At 37.6% G+C, this 16288-nt stretch overlaps 1 protein-coding gene across 4 annotated transcripts in view; it reads left to right on the top strand.

Annotated features, from left to right (window-relative positions):
- The window catches only part of TAMM41 (TAM41 mitochondrial translocator assembly and maintenance homolog), a 45229-nt gene that overhangs the window by 20298 nt on the left and 8643 nt on the right, over positions 1-16288 (top strand). For 3 of the 4 annotated variants that reach the window (XM_016125410.2, XM_016125411.2, XM_016125412.2), the window contains 3 exons: positions 4183-4328; positions 13976-14141; positions 15507-15569. In XM_016125410.2, coding sequence (XP_015980896.1) covers positions 4183-4328; positions 13976-14141; positions 15507-15569 — 375 coding nt within the window. The remainder of the gene's footprint in view (positions 1-4182; positions 4329-13975; positions 14142-15506; positions 15570-16288) is intronic. The other variant, XM_036219316.1, reaches the window with a different exon arrangement.

Genomic DNA, 16288 nt, shown 5'->3' with positions numbered 1-16288 from the left:
ACAGTTTATCTGTTCCTCAAAGTATTAAACATAGAGTTACCAGATGATCCAGCAATTCTGCTCCTAAGTATCTACACAGGAGAAATGAGAACCTATATCCACATGCAAAAATTGTACACAAATGTTCATAGCAGCATTATTCATAATAGCCTAAAAGTGGAAACAACCCAAATGTCTATCAGCTAAGGAATGGATAAATAAAATGAGATACATCCATTCAATGGAATATTATTTAGCTATAAATAGGAATAAGTACTGATAAATGCTTCAACATGATGAACTTTGAAAAGATTATGCTAAGACATAAAAGACCATATGTTGTACAATTTCTTTTATTTAAAATGTCCAGAATAGGCAATTCAGTAGAAACAAAGTAGATTTGTCTTTTCCTAGGGGTGGAAGGGTGGAAGGAGATAGAGAGTGACTGCTAATGGATACAGCATTTCTTTTAGGAAAGCCAAAATTTTCTAAAATTAGATGGTTGTGTAACTCTATAAATATACTTAAATACATTGAATTGTATACTTTACATGGGTGTATTATATGGTAAATGAATTATATTGCCAAAAGCTGTTCAAAATGAATATTATTTTGCCACACTAACCTCCATTTTGGGCTACTGTTCTTAAACACTACATAAGAAACACCCACTTCCATAACCTGCACTGAAGATCTGTTTTTCACGTCACTTGCAGCTTGAGGTAGAGTGTATATCTTTATATCTCCAATGTCTAGCACAGTTCCTAGTACTTAATGGCCACTCCAATATTTATTGAACTGAAATGATAGCATAATTCCAGTTAGTTTAAGCGGGGGGGCGGGGAGGGGGGAGTTAGCCAGTCATGATTTTCAAAGACTCAGGGCTTCTTCTATCCTATGCCCATCCCATATATGTGTCTCGTAACAACATCTGCTTTAGTGTTTACAAAGCATTATCAAATACATTAACTCATTTAAATCTAAAAGCAATCTAGTGAGGCTAATATGACCATTACAGCCATTTTGCAGAGAAGGAAACTGACTCAGGAAGGTTAATCCCTAGTACCCTGGGGTATCGCCAGATTTGAAAGCCAGTGCTTTCCCACTGTACTCCCCAGCCCCTCACATCCCTACATTCATAATTAGGTCCCTGACCACTGGTGGCTAGAATCACAGAGCAGGCCAATTGCAGATAGTTTACAAGCCTCTGAGTTTGTCTCATTTCAGAGTCAAAGAGAAATTATCCTTTTGGTTACCCATTATATTTGATTGTTAGTTTTCTGACTTGAGCAGTCAAGAGTTAAACCCATCAGAAAAGGCATAAATAAAATAAATCAGTAGTCAGTTTTCTTCAATCCTTGTGTTCTGTCGCAAATATCTCTGGAGTAAGAAAAATCAATTCTTATCAGATGCTAGTTCATGCTGTGCCCACGATTTTATTTATTTCATTCTGAAGAAACAGATAATAAGCCCATTTACTTGCTGTTCCCTGTGGCTAAGCTAGTTCTGCTGCACAACAGTTGGAGAAATTCAATTCAGCAGAAATTTATTGATGTGCCTTCCATGTGCAAGGCAGTATGCAAGGAGCTTGGGAGAAAGAGATGAGTAAGCCCCAGTCCTTGTTCTCAGAGGGTCCATAGTATTTTCTAGATCCTTTAATAATGGATGCAGTTGTTCTTTTGGGAGGATTTGGATTCGTTTTATATTTTGGTAAAATACAGTCTCTCTCTCAGAAAGTTGCTATCTAAGGTATAAGAACTTTTTGTTTGTTGAATGTACAAAAAGAAAAATGACACAAATGTTTAGAACTCAACGGTGATACAAACTGATCTTTCACTTCAGAGCCAGTCATGTTAGATCCAGAATGTGATGACAGTTCACCCTTTCTCAGATTAATAGGATTCATTTAGGCTCTAAATAAAAGCATAAGATTTTACATAATGCAATTTGGCTGCTCTCCATTTCCATTTGCCAAGTCATCACATCTCTGCATCCCATGAATTTACTTTAAAATGTTAAAAGTGATATGCCAACATTACAGAAGTGAGGGAAATGGAGGAAAATTACAAAGTAGGGTAAAACTAGTCACTAAAAATGTAACTGCCCTGGTACTGAGAGGCAGCTGGACCTTGGACAAGTTGCCATTGCCACCTCAATCTTCCCATATGTAGAATTGAGAATAATTAGACTTTATGAGGCTTTGCCAGGACTAAATGAAATAGCAAATGTAAAGTATACACACACAGAAACCTACAATAAATGTGTATCTTATTAGAGCAAAAATAACAATTTTTATATATAGTCCCTTTGTCTTGTTTTTCCTGTTTTTTATAGTTATTTTCTTGTATTTTTGTATCCTGGTTTCTTACTGCACATTATTGTATGATCATTTTCCATCTCACTGTGTGTGATTACTGTAATTTTTAATGATTGCACACTGTTCTGTGGTAGGTATGAGTGTACCATCGTAGTTTAACATTTGGGTTGCAATATTATAAATAGTACTTCAGTGAAGAGTTGTATGTGTGTAGTGTATTCACTTTGCCCCTGGGAAGTCTGACAAAGGTTACTTCATCTCTCTGTCTTTGTTGCCCTGACGCTAAATGGGGTTAAAATAGTATCTACCTGAGAAGATAGCTGTGTAGGTTAAATGAGGTAATAGAGCAAAGCACTTGGAACAGTGCCTGACACTTACCAGATGCTCAGTAACATTACCTCTTAACCTCTGTTTGAGTTTATTTCTTTAGGTTCGCTCTCCAGAGATAGGGTTTCCTTATTCACTGCTTTCCAGAAAGATTTTAACAGTTTATGATGTCAACACCATTATAAGAAAAGACCAGTTTCTCTACACCCTCACCAGCAGTCATCCCAGGGTTTATATGTGTAACTCTCTTTCCCTTAATAGTGAAAAATAAGTCCATCCATATTTGGGCAGCTTGTTATGACCTAGACTCATTTCTGCTCATTGCCTTGAACAGTCATACTTCATGTCCCAAAAGTTGGGTTCTGGAGGCTATTTGTAAATCTGTTTTCCTGCAGCTTTCAGGCCCCAGCTGCTTTCCACCAAATTGTAGCAAAAGTTGGTCCTTTGAAGCTTAAAAACCTAATGGGTTTTATTCCTTATTGAAGTACATACTGTTGGGTATCATTTTATCTTATCTAAAACTAATAGTTTGCTCCCCCTCCCTTCATGAGAAAAGGCATCAACAAGGGTAACTATATGTCCTGGTTTGCCCAATTTATACTTGTCTTGGTGGAATTATTCATAGTAACCCCCCCCCCCCCGCCTTCACTCTCAAAAGTGACCTAGTTTGGATAATAAATTATATGGTCACCTCATCCCAGGGGATTCCTCAGCAGTTGCGTTATCTTGCCTGCACTTGCCGCCTCACTACTCCCTTAGGTGACTTTCTGTCCAACAAAGGTTTCAGCCGCATTGCTTTTCCCAAACTTAACCTGGGAAGTCCTCACATGTGCCCATCCTGTTATGAATTAACATTAGCCTAATAGGTATTCACTTAAGTTTTCCCATTTTATCATTTTTCCCCCCATAATTTGCCGATTGTTATCAAATTTAAATTTGTGCCGGAAGTTGCTCTTCGTTCATTATAATTATCTATTTTACAGCTCAATTCAGCCCCCTTTTTCCCCACCTACAATTTTTAAAATTGTATCCGCTTTCAAGTTGATCTTAAATGTAAACAAGATGCTAGGACTTTTAACATTCATTGCTCTTGTATAATAAGGTTGTCTATATTCATAAAGCACCTCAGAAGCCCTCATGTAATCACAGCAAACATGTCTAAGCTGAGTAGTAGCAAGGATATGTCTAAGGTGATACAACCCCTATCTCCATGCCTGGTCACAGGCAGAGTTTTGTCCACAAGATGAAAGTTTTCACGTACAGAAACTTCTGCGTTGGAAAAACAAAAACAGATTAGCTTCTCAATGATGATTACCTTTTGCACTTAGATAACTATATTTTAACTGTCATAAAGGGCTTTATGATTTGAGAGGTTCTCTTTTCCTCCAAACAAGTGCCTGCATTCCTTGGGTAATGGAATGGGTTTTAAGGAAGAAGAAATGTTTTGAATGGGGGATGCTGCCATCTTGAACTAGTGCAGGATCAATTGGGGGCTGTAGTTCATAGTCCAGAATGTGGGTTACCAATGGAAAATTTGTTTTCCCATTTATTTTAACCAGGCGACTTTCGGATGGTGGTTGGAGAGGATAAAACAAAAGTGTTGAATATTGTAAAGCCCAACATAGTCCACTTTCGTGAGCTCTATGGCAACATACTACAGAAGAATCCCCAAGTGGTGTATAAAATCCAGCAAGGCAGACTGGAGGTAACTCTGTGGAAAGTAACTTCTGTTGTTTCTAAGACAAGAGCTATATTAAGGGGGAAAGTAAGGGTTAGAGCAGTATGACTAGTATATTAACATTTATATTTTTTAAAGTTTTGTGTGTAAGCATGTTCTTTTATATATTTTAAATAATGCTGAAAGGTAACACAAGAGGCTAGTAATAAGAGGCCACTTTGGGCCATTGGCTGACTGAAATGGGAGCAGAGCTTGTCCTCACCATGTATATCTCTTTTGCCGTTTGAAATTCTTACTGTGTGTATTAATTACAAATCAAAAACAAGTGAAAAAACTCAGATTACCTTCTTTCCATCCCCAGTCCTATTTGCTTCTCCAGGGGTTACCTTTCTGACAGTTTGGCATTTATTCTTCTAGATCTTTTTGTATGCATTTTTTGTATATATTTGTACCTATACATGTGCATGAAGTGAAATGGTAGTTTTTTTAATTTGGTTTTGTTTTAACGTAAGTGGACTCATACATATTATCCTGAAGCTTATTTTTTTCCCATCTTATGTTTATTGTCTTAGAACTTTCCTTTTGCTATATCAAATAAAACTTTCTTTCAAAGTATTTTTAAATAATATTAAGTATTTGAAAATAATTATTAAAAACCTTTTTTGAAAAAAATTTAGATTTAGAATTTTTTTAACTATAGAAACCACTATTTTTTATCTTTAGCATAAAAAATACTGTATTTTACTTTTTTAATGCTCCTCTTCTTCCAAATAGGAGCGACTAATACTAAATAAAAATTAATAGAATTTCTAGAACTTAAAGGGACTTTAAAGAAGAGAAATTGTTTTAAACATAAGGAAAGAATAGAGAGTAACATGAAATTTCCAGAATACCCACCACTGTGTTGAGCAGATTTTGCTGCATTTGCTTCAGATTTAGGTTTTTTGTTTTTAATTTTCACTTTTCTTAAAGGAATGCATGCACATGGTTTAAAAACCAAGTGGTGCCTTAAGGTTTATAACAAAAAGTAGCATTCCCTGCTGTACACCTTCTCACATCTCAGTGCTACTTCCTGGAGGGAACTGCTTTCATATCGTTAGCTGATTCTTCTGATATTTACCTCCATATATCTAAATAATGTGATTTGACTGTCATTTCTTGATTTTTTCCAATCTTATACTTTATTTTTGTCATTCATCTATGAAAGGTGAGGATATTTTACTCTTTTATGCCACCCTCATCAACACACACACACACACACTTTTCCTCCCTCCTCATTGTTGCTCCACGTATAGTTATTCATGAGTTTTGGTTAGGTTAATATTCAGTATTTACTTTATTATGACAGCTTCCTTTTTCTTCTTTGCTGAGATATGTGACTATGAAATGCCCTTCCCCATATAACTTTATTTTTCTCGGCGTTAATAATTGTCTCATTTTTTTCACTTGCTAGGTTTTCTTCATACTTGCCACTAGTTCATCCTCATACTCTGAGAATTCTGTAAAACTTCTCCCATTATAGACAAACACATCAGGTATTTTTTCTGTTTCTTGTTTTTTGGGGGGACAATCTGCATGGAGCCTTGTGTCCCATATTCCTTTCTGGACTGGTAGTTTTGTAGGCTTACTGCACAACTGTTCTGAAACTTCTTTTCATTGTCACCTTGAGAAATTTTTTGCCTTTCTCCTCTGCTAGTTTTTTCTTTTCTGAATTTTTTGTCTTCCCCTTCCATGATTATACTTTAATTTCAATGAAGTGTATCTTGCTAGCATAGATTGTAAAGGAAGTAAATTTTTTAAGACCGTGTACATCTAAAAATTCTACCCTTGCACTGATTGATAGTTTGGGCTAGATATCAAATTCTAGGTTGGGAATAATTTTCCCTCAGAATTTTTAACTCATAGCTTCATTTCTTCTAGTTTTTAGTGTTACATTAAGAAGTCCAATGATACTCAGATTCCTTATCCTTTGAATGTAACCTTTTTTCCTCTCTGACAGCATTTAGGATCTCTTTCCTTTTCATAGTCAGTATCCATACATTTCATGATGATTTGCCTTTGTCTTTGTATATGTCTGTTTTTTCACGAGCCTTTTCAATCTACAAATTAATGACCTTCAATTCTAGCGAATTTTCTTTTATTTTTTCTGTAATAATTTCTTTATATTCACTTTCTTAGTTTGTTCTTTCTGAAATTCCTGTTAGTTGGTTGTTGGACCTTCTGGTTTGATTTTTTTGTTTTTCTTTCTTTCCTCTTTTTTGTTTCTTTGGGGTGTTTTTTTCCCCCCTGCTTTCCAGAAGAATTTTTCAAATTGATCTTCTGACACTTAAATCAATGTTTCTATTTCCTCTGAATGTTCTTTGTTATCACATTCTATTCTTTTTTATGAACATGTTTTCTTTCCTTATCTCTTTAAAGTCTTTAAAATTTTTTTTAAATTTTAATTAGTTTTAAATATACAGTACATTGGTTAGACAGCTATATAGTTTGTAAAATGATCCTCCCCACTGCTCCCTCCCTCCCCTGACCCTCCACCTAGCTAACTTATTAATGCTAACGGTATTCCCTATGCCATGCTCCCCATCCCCGTGACCGTCCATCAGCTACTAATTTGTACTTCTTTAGCCCTTCATCTCATTCTCCCAGTCCCCCAAAACTCCCTCCCCTCTGTCCATCACCAAATCGTCCACTATATTTGTGAGTCTGTTTCTGATTAGTTTGTTTTTTTTATTCCTTAGATTTCACATATAAGTGAAATCATATAGTGTTTATTTTTCTCTGTCTGACTTAAATACCTTCTAAGTCCATCAAAGCAATATCTTTTTCCATCTCCTTCCTTTTCATATGTAGGGGTCTTGTTTTCCTGTCCTTTCAGGCACTCTATCTTTTGGTTGGAGCACTTAATTTTTTTCCATTTAAGGTACTTATTGATAGGAATGTAGTTGTTACTATTCTTTATTCCTGTTTTTGATACAGGTTTTTTTTTTTTTTTTTTTTTTAAGAAGTCCCTGTAATACTGGCTTGGTGGCGATAAATTCCTCTAGCTTATTTTTGCCTGGGAAGCTCTTTATCTGTCCTTCAATTCTAAATGATAGGTTTGCTGGATAAATTATTCTTGGTTGTAGATCCTGGGTCTTCATCTTGTTGAATACTTTTTGCCAAGCCCTTCTGTCCTGCATAGTTTCTTTTGAGAAATTAGCTGCCAGTCTTATGGGTGGTCCCGTATAAGTAACTATCTGTTTTTCTCTTGCTGCTTTTAATATTCTTTCTTTGTATTTAACCTTTGGCATTTTAATTATGATGTGTCTTGGTGTGGGCCTCTTTGGATCAGGGCATTTTTGGAATTCTCTGAGCTTCCTGGGGTTTTATTTTCTTCACCAGGTTAGGGAAGTTTTCCATCATTATTTCTTCAAACAGTTGTTCAACATCTTGATTTTCATAAGTTACACCTATCAAACGGATATTTGGACCCTTACCCCGGTGTCCTATATTTTCCTTAAATTATTTTTATAGTCTTGGCATCTTATCTCTTGCCATTATGATTGCGTGTTCTTGGCTTTCCTGTCCTTTAGATAAGGCATTTGATCCTTTTCTTTATTCACTTTGTTTATTCCTTTGTTTATTCCATTTAATATACTTCTCAGGTAATATGTTCTCCATTTCAGACTGTTTCCCTTTTGCAATTTTCATTTCCATTTTTATGTTTTTTATCTCCTTGTTGGAGTTCTACACCTCCCAAAAGTTTATTGAGCATCTTTATAACCAATGTTTTGAACTCTGTATCTGTTAGATTACATGACTCCATTATATTTGAATTTCTGTTCTTTTCTCTCATAGGTTTCTGCTTCATTGTCTTTCCATTTTGGCTGCCTTTCCATGTCTATTTCTATGTACTAAGCAAAGCTCCTAAGTCTCCCAGTCTTATTAGTGTGGATTTGAAAGTAAGTGTTCAGTGGCACAGTCCTGAGAGGGGTTCAGCTTCAGGCCAAATTTAGCCCAGGCATCTACCCCTCTGGAGCCACCTGTTAAGATTTAGCAAGCAATCCACAGATGCTGTGCTTATAGTTGCCTCAAAAAGCCACACCAGAAACCGAGGCCAGCTGCCTCCTCCAATGTGAGTCTCAGCAAGGAGCACCTGACTTGTTGAGGATATACCTAGATGTGGCTTGGGTGGGGCTGCAAGTTGGGGAAGGCGGGGTTCAGGGAATCCTCTGGATCAACCTCTGTTATCCAGTTTGATGATGTCATGGCTATGGGGGTACTATGTTCGGTTGGGAGAAGGACTCAACAGGGAACAATGGATACTGCCAGTACTTCTGTACCTAGAAAGTCTCACCTTGGCCCTCACTTGGACAATGTCTCCCTGTAAGTCCCTGGTGCCCCTGGGCACAGCCTAATTGGCACTGGTGCTCAGAGTGAGCAGGTCCATCACCACGAAAATGCGCTCACAAACACGGCCCCTTTATGAGGATTCTGCCGCTGCCGCAGCCTCTGTCTCATTTAGCCTCTGGAGACGAGGTAGGCCTGTGTCCTTGCCCCGTCCCACCTTCTGCCGTCGCAGGGTGATTTCTTGGTTTTCTCCCTAGTTGTATGGCTTGTTCATCCCAGGTGATTTTTCCTTGCTGCTGCTCCTTGTTTTCATCACAACTTTGATTTGGTCACCAGAGGGATGTACAAAGCCTCTATCATCTACACCATTTTTTTCCTCAAAGTCTTTAACTATTTTTATTATGATTTAAAAATTTTCTTGCTCTCTCTGTTGTCTCTGTTTCTCTTTGTTCATTTTCCTATTGATTCATTCTCATCTGCTGTAATAGAGACTTTCCTCAAATGTTTGGATGTTCTTCGTGGCCTGTTTTAAAGAGCAACACATTTTTAAAAAATAGAGACTAGAAGTTCTTTGTGAATGATAAGTCTTATCAATTGGTGAGCTTCACTGTAGAATTTTGGGATAAAGACTTGGCTGTTTTATTGGAGGACTCCTGTTGTCAGTATCTATAGACTTTCTCCAGCAAGACATCATCTGTTCTGGTTAGAAGATGGGAAGAATAATGTGCCTGGCTGCCAACTTTCTAGAAACTAAGCAAGGGAAAAGGGTTGGGAATTTCTTTTAACTATGAAGGTAAACTTTTCCAAATTTTTTACTATAGCCTATGAAATCCCACATGATCTAGGTTCTAAATGGTTTCTTATCCTGGGGAAACTAAGATTAGTAGCCTGAGCTACATACAGTTCCAGCACTATATCGGGTTTTGAGGCTGAAGCTGATACCCGTCTTCTTCCTCCTCTACTACCCATACTAAATTCCCCTCACCGTCATCTAGCACTTCTGTTGGTCCAAATGAGGTAGCCCAGAACCTCATCCCTGAGGAGTCTAAACCTCTGGTCACCATGCCCATCTCAGGCTGTGGCTACTGTACTTGTCCATGTCGCATCAAAATTTGGCAAGGGGTACTTATAGATGTATATCAGCAGCCCTACCTGGTATACCACCCAAAGCATACCCATTGGGAGGATTTCCTCTCATTAATGTCTTTCAGGACTATCCCTGAGTGAGGCTGTATTGCATCATTTTCAGTTCATACATACTAAGCCAAATCATCTATGAAGCAAGCTTGTCCTTGTTCTTCCCCCAAAAACCAGTCACGAGGGACTTCCATGTGGTTATATGCATGAACCAATGGGTAAGAAGAACAGATGATATAATAGTGCATAGTGGATATTATGAGAGTTTAGGTTTCCTGGTTGTGCAGCTTACTTTTGCCCTCTATCCTTGCTCATGTCTTATGCTAGTGTACCTCTTCCATCTTATAGTGGATCACTGTTGAGCCTTTCTTACCTTAAGACTTGGTAAATCTGACAAATCCAAGCTCACAATGGGCAGTTCTTTTTATATCCCAGGTCTTTTTATCCCATGGTTAGAAGTTCTATCTTTACCCAGGTCTAGCATCTAGGAGTTAATTTCAAATGGTATATGGTTCTTCATTGCAGATAGCATGACCTTGCTCCAGAACCCTAGCAGACTACATTGTGATTCTCCTGCTAGGAGCCCACCATAAGCTTTCCATGGCTTCTTTTTACACTGAAGTTACCATTAGTGCAGTTTATAGGTTTGTATGGTTCAAGTGGCAGATCTTCTTACACTGCTGCCTGGACTATTGCAGATTTCTTGTCTGCTCTGGACCCCTCACAAATCTGGCATCCTTTCATATCACTTGGTAAATGAGTCTGAGCATTTTTCACAAGTGAGAGATGCTGCTTCTAGAACCTGAAGAGGCCTACCAGGCATTGTTCTTCTTTCTTAGTGGTGAGAAGTGCAAGATGCAGTAAGTTGACCTCTACTTTGTAAAGGACGTCCCAGCATGCTCCAGGCCACTTGACACCCCCAAAAAATTCACTGCTGTGATAGGCTCCTGAAACTTTATAGGGTTGCTCTTCTACACTCTGTAGTGCATATATCTACCAAGGCCTCCAAAATCCAAATAGTCTGGTTTCCTTTGAAAATCATATGATAGAGGATGGGAGAGTTAACATAGCCCCGAGGCAAACCGTAAGGTATACTGTTGTCTGTCCCATATGAATGTGAGCTGCTTCTGATCCTCTTTCCTAATGGAAAAGAATGTACTTGCTAGGTCTGTGGCCCAGTCCAGATACCTGCAGTTCTGTTGATCTACTCTGGCAGGTTTACCACCTCTGGCACGCAGATGCAATTAGGACTTCTACTCAGTTGAGTTTGTGGTAGTCTGCCAGAATATGCAGTCTACTGCAGTCTAGAGAATCTGTTTGGATTATGTGAGGGCCAGACTTAATGGAAATATGGCAAAGACCATCAACTCTTGAATTAGTCAGAGTTCTTCAGAGAAACAGGACCAATAGGATATATAGAACGAGAAGGGGAAAGATTTATTTTAAGGAATTAGCTCTCGTGATGGTGGTGAGCTGGCAAGTTTGAAATTTGCAGGGCAGACCAACAAGCAGGAGACCCAGGGAAGAGTATGTTGTAGTCTAGAATCTGGGGGGAATCTGGAGGCAAAATTCCTTCTTCATCAGGAGTCGGTAGTCTTTTTTCTTAGGGCCTGTAACTGATTAAATAAGGCCCACCCACATTATAGAGGGTAATTTGCTTTATTTAAAGTCTACTGACTTAATTACATCTAAAAAAATATTTTGACAGTAACTTCCAGACTAATATTTAATGAAGCAACTGGGCACTATAGCCTAGCCAAGTTGATGCAATAAACATCACACCCCTGTATCCTTTAGATCTACAGGTGACACTAACCTCTGCCATTCCTCCCAGGATGTTTTTATTTTTTAATAACACCTTTGGCCAGAATGTGAGAATGGCAACTTAAGAAGCTTCCACTTGGCCTTCTATGACAGCTCCAAAAAGCCATCGCAGAGTATGCTTTATAGCACCATTCCTGGTACCAATTGTGTAAGCGGAGGATTGGGCAGACTTGAAACAAAGACCTCATCTGATCCTGTCGTGGCACTATGGAGCTAGATGGTCCTTCCTAGTTGTCCCAACATGGACAAAGAATATAGGCCTTTGTACTCCTGCTTTTCCAGTCATTGGATGCAGGCAGCTTGCTTTAGCTAAGTACAGTTCTAGGAGGGACTCTGAGAAAGTCCCAGCAGCTATGGAATGAGTACCTTGGCTCTGAAGTCAGGATCTGGGTGGTGCAACACAGCATCCACTATCATGTGACCATATTTGCTTTTTATTTTAAGTTTCAGCTTTATTGAGATGTAATTCACATACCATAAAATCCAGTGGTTTTTAGTATATTCATAGAATTGTGCAACCATTATCACAACCTAATTTTAGAACAGTCCCATCACTCCAAAAAGAAACCTTATACCTATTAGCAGTCCCTAGTTTCCCCTCCCCCGAGGCAACCACTAATTTACTTTCTGCCTCTATGAATTTGTCTGTTGTAGGCATTTCATATAAATAGAATCATACAGTATGTGGTCTTTCCCATGATGCTTTTAAAATGGAATTTGACTCTCACCATTTAACTGAATGCTTTTGCTTTCATGTCATTAAAACATGAAGAATTAAAGAGTAAGGATAATTAGAATTTAACAGTTTATTTGACATGTCACCTGATATTTTGTCTTTAGACACATGCTTTCAAGCAAAAATTCCAGTGCATTCTTTTCCTCAAAAGAAAATAGCAAATGCTATTACTATTTTCTGATTCCTTATAGTACTCAAGCCATTTTGACATCTCTAATATTCCTGGAAGTTTTATAATTAAAGCCTTATTGAAATATAAGAGCCTTTTGACTAATCTCAATACTTGGCCCTAAAATTTCAGTCTGTAAATATCATTTCTAACATATTTTACAGAAATATCCACATTTTTTTTGCCATTTAGCCAAAGCTGACTAGAGGTTGAATCCTAATAATTTAGAACCATTTGAATGATAAATGTGAAGTAGGTTTAAAAAATTCTTTACTTTTATTGGAGCCACTAAATAATAGCATTTCCTACTTTGCATAGATTTTATAGATAAAACTAGAAAATCCAGACATTGGCATGTACTAAATAAATGTTGAATGAAAAAAAGTGATAGAATGAGTGAATTCAGTTATTAAGAAAGTTGGTCATGTGTGGAAAATCTGAATCTAAAATTTAGTACATTCATTTGTTTAATTTTTTCGTACCATTAAAGTTAAAACCTAAACATTTATTTAAAAAATACCGGAAAGATTCTTACTTGGAAAATAATGTGATGAGCTGTTGAGGGCAGTATTACTGGTTCTCAACTTGGCAGGTAGTCAGTATTTACATAATTTTATGAAAATTTAGTTCCATGAAGTAAAGTATATTAGACTAGGAGTTAGGGAAGCTAGGTGTGACCTCAGCTCTGTGGCTAACTTTTGATTCTAAGGTTTCCAAGTAAAGTCTGATACATGGTTTTATGTGTTTTATTTCTTTGTTTTTCAATTTGATGTACTTTAGAATACATTGAGAACAGAAAGCACTGATGTAATTTACTCCTATTTAAGAAATAATGACAACTATGTTTTATTGATGTAGTTATCCATCCCCTTATTCAACCATTGTTTTTGAGTACCTCCTATATACCAGGGGATTAAAAGTGAATAAGATTAGTTTTTGTCATCACTTTATTCCTACAGTTTATGAAATACAGCATGATGTGTAAAAGCCCTAAAGGCAAGGGACACTCTCTCTTATTGGCTGCATGATCCTGGCTGTGTTACTCTGTGTCCCTGTGTTTACTATGGAAGAGGTAATTTGAGTGCCTGTGTTTACTATGGAAGAGGTATTTCCTAGGGCCTCAATAGATGTTAACTACAGCCCCACATCCTCTAACTGCTGCATTTAAGACAAGTAGAAACTTTAAAATCGCGAGTCAGAATTGATCCTAAAAAGAAGTTCATATTCTTTTCTCTTGTAGAACTGAAATAAAAGGAAAAGAATTGGCTTTTTTGAAGGAACTTAGAATTCTGAACACTTACACATTCAGTTTCAGAAAGGAGACTGTTTACTTAGCATGCCGCCTATTCTAGGGTGTGGGTTCATATATGTTTGTGTGACTTTAAAGAGAAGCTGTGTGTCTTTGGGTATTTATAGAATTCAAAGTACTTTCCATAGACATCATCTGGGTTTTTTTTTTGTTTTTTTGGTTTTTTTTAGATAGATAAAAGCCCTGAAGGACAATTCACTCAGCTGATGACATTGCCCAAAACCTTACAGCAACAAATAAATCAAATTATGGACCCTCCTGGAAAAAACAGAGATGTAGAAGAAACTTTATTACAAGTTGCTCATGATCCTGACTGTGGAGAGGTAGTGCGACTAGGTATGTTTATGAATTTGACGTTGAGGAAGTGCTGGCTGTGGGTAAAAGCAAACTTTGTTTGTGACTGAGATGTATTCGTTATTCTTTCTTACCTAGTAAGATCAAGAGATAGATTGCTTCTAGGAAGAAGAAAGCAGTAAAAATCTGGATTTTTTCCAAATCTAAATTTTCATTTGTTTGAAGTAGGGGTGGTTAAAGTACTTCCATTTTCAGATTCATGGGTCCTAAATCACTGTCAAAGGGGAAAAGCAATGTTTCTTTTGGTCCCAAGCACATAACTTCTAGAAGTTATTTCAAAGACATGTCTGTTTTCTTCATGGTGGTCTAAGAAGAAAGGAGACTGGTGACATTTTTAATGCTTTTATAGCATCAAGAACACAGCTTTCATCAGATACCATTAAGAACACAGCTTTCATCAGCCAACTCCCATTCAATGTTATATTGTGTGTTCAGCAGTTTACGCCCGACATGGCCCATGTTCCACACATCATCCCCAGGACCTCCCAAATGTTTTCCCAAAACTCTGAACCTTATCTTCAGAGACCCACTTCCCTTTGAGGTGTTAAAGGTAATTTATGAGGTCAGTCAGTAAAGAGATATTTAGGAAATTGAAAATGACTTCTTCCCTCAGAAGAGTGTGCTCTCCTATTTCATTGGGTGCGTATTTACTGAGCTCCTCCAAGGTGCAAACCAATGTGCTAGGTGCAGTTCATAGTGACAATATTGAACAATTAGCTACAGTAAGTGGGCTCCATGCACAGTCCTTCCTTCAGGGACCTGCCCCAGGTTGTCAGAGTATATGTTTAGGTCACCAGCTACCTATTCTGAAGGTAAATATGGAGGCATATCATTTGTCGTTTTTCATTTTAATATAATTCCGGTCACAGTGTGATCTCTGTTGCCTTTCTGAGAGCATGGGGGACTGTGCTGTTGCTTCTCACTGAAGAGTCCTCTGTATGTGTTTTCATAATGAAAGTTTTTCCTCTGGGCAGAAACATTTGTTTTGTTTTATCTTTTTACATCTTGGAATTGATAACAAACAACAGCCTTAAGCAGATTTAAAGTCATAAAATGGTCTTTGAGGGTCACTAACCCAGCCCACTTTAAGATGAGGAGGCCCAGGCCCAGGTTGAGGTCAGTCGTTCGCCTGTGCTCACACAGCTCATTGGTGACACGGCTGGCAGCTCTCGTCTTCGGGCCCTCAATTTTGGTACCCTTTCCACTGTCACTCTGTGATCCTAGGACAGAGATAGATTCGCTGATTTTATTTGGATAACTAGAAAGAATATTTAGTTCCAGGTTTTAAAAGTGTTGAGATGACTAACATCTGGCTTATTTGGCATCCTTGTTGGTTTTTCCTCACAGGGCTTTCAGCAATCGTGAGACCTTCTAGTATGAGACAGAGCACCAAAGGCGTTTTCACTGCTGGTAAGAATTTTAGAAAATCTGTATACTTAATGAAGCTTCTGGACTGAGTGACCTCAGCATCCCTGGTTAAAACGTAAAGCTTTGTTTGTATCCTGCAAGTACTTGTGAAATGCTGAATTTTGCTGTTCATAAACTGAGACATTGCAATAACGTACAGACAGGCAGACAGCACTGTAATCTGGTCATCTAAAAAAAGTCAAACTATGTGAGGTACTGTTGGAAGGCTTTACTGCCTTTCTAAGTTTTCTGATTAACTCCTTACGTGTAGGTTTTTCTCTCATGTTTTTTACTTATGAAAGTTATTGTTGCATATTGTTGCAGAAACAGCAGTACCTTTCTTTCCCTTCTCCCCCATTTTCCCTCTCCAGAAATGACTTTCAACTCTTAGTGGGTTATTTTTGTTTTCACTGCTAGTTCTCTAAATAATGTTTATATTACTGCTTCTTTGCTTTTCAAGTTTAGGCATTATCTATTGCCTTCTCACTGTAGTAGAATAGAATTTAACTCTTCCATGCACTCTTTTTTTTTTTAAATTTACTTAAGAACTTTAGAAAATCTGTATACTTAATGAAGCTTCTAGTTTCAAGTATATAATACATTGGTTAGACATCTATATAGTTCATAAAACGATCCCCCTAACTATTCCCTCCCTCCCCTGGCCCTCCACCTAGCCATCATATTTCCATGCACTCTTATGACACACCCTCAACCCTCTCACA

This window comes from Rousettus aegyptiacus, unplaced genomic scaffold (genome assembly GCF_014176215.1).
Source record: "Rousettus aegyptiacus isolate mRouAeg1 unplaced genomic scaffold, mRouAeg1.p scaffold_m13_p_4, whole genome shotgun sequence".
Classification (NCBI taxonomy): Eukaryota; Metazoa; Chordata; class Mammalia; order Chiroptera; family Pteropodidae; genus Rousettus; species Rousettus aegyptiacus.
This window is presented reverse-complemented; position numbering and strand designations above follow the sequence as displayed.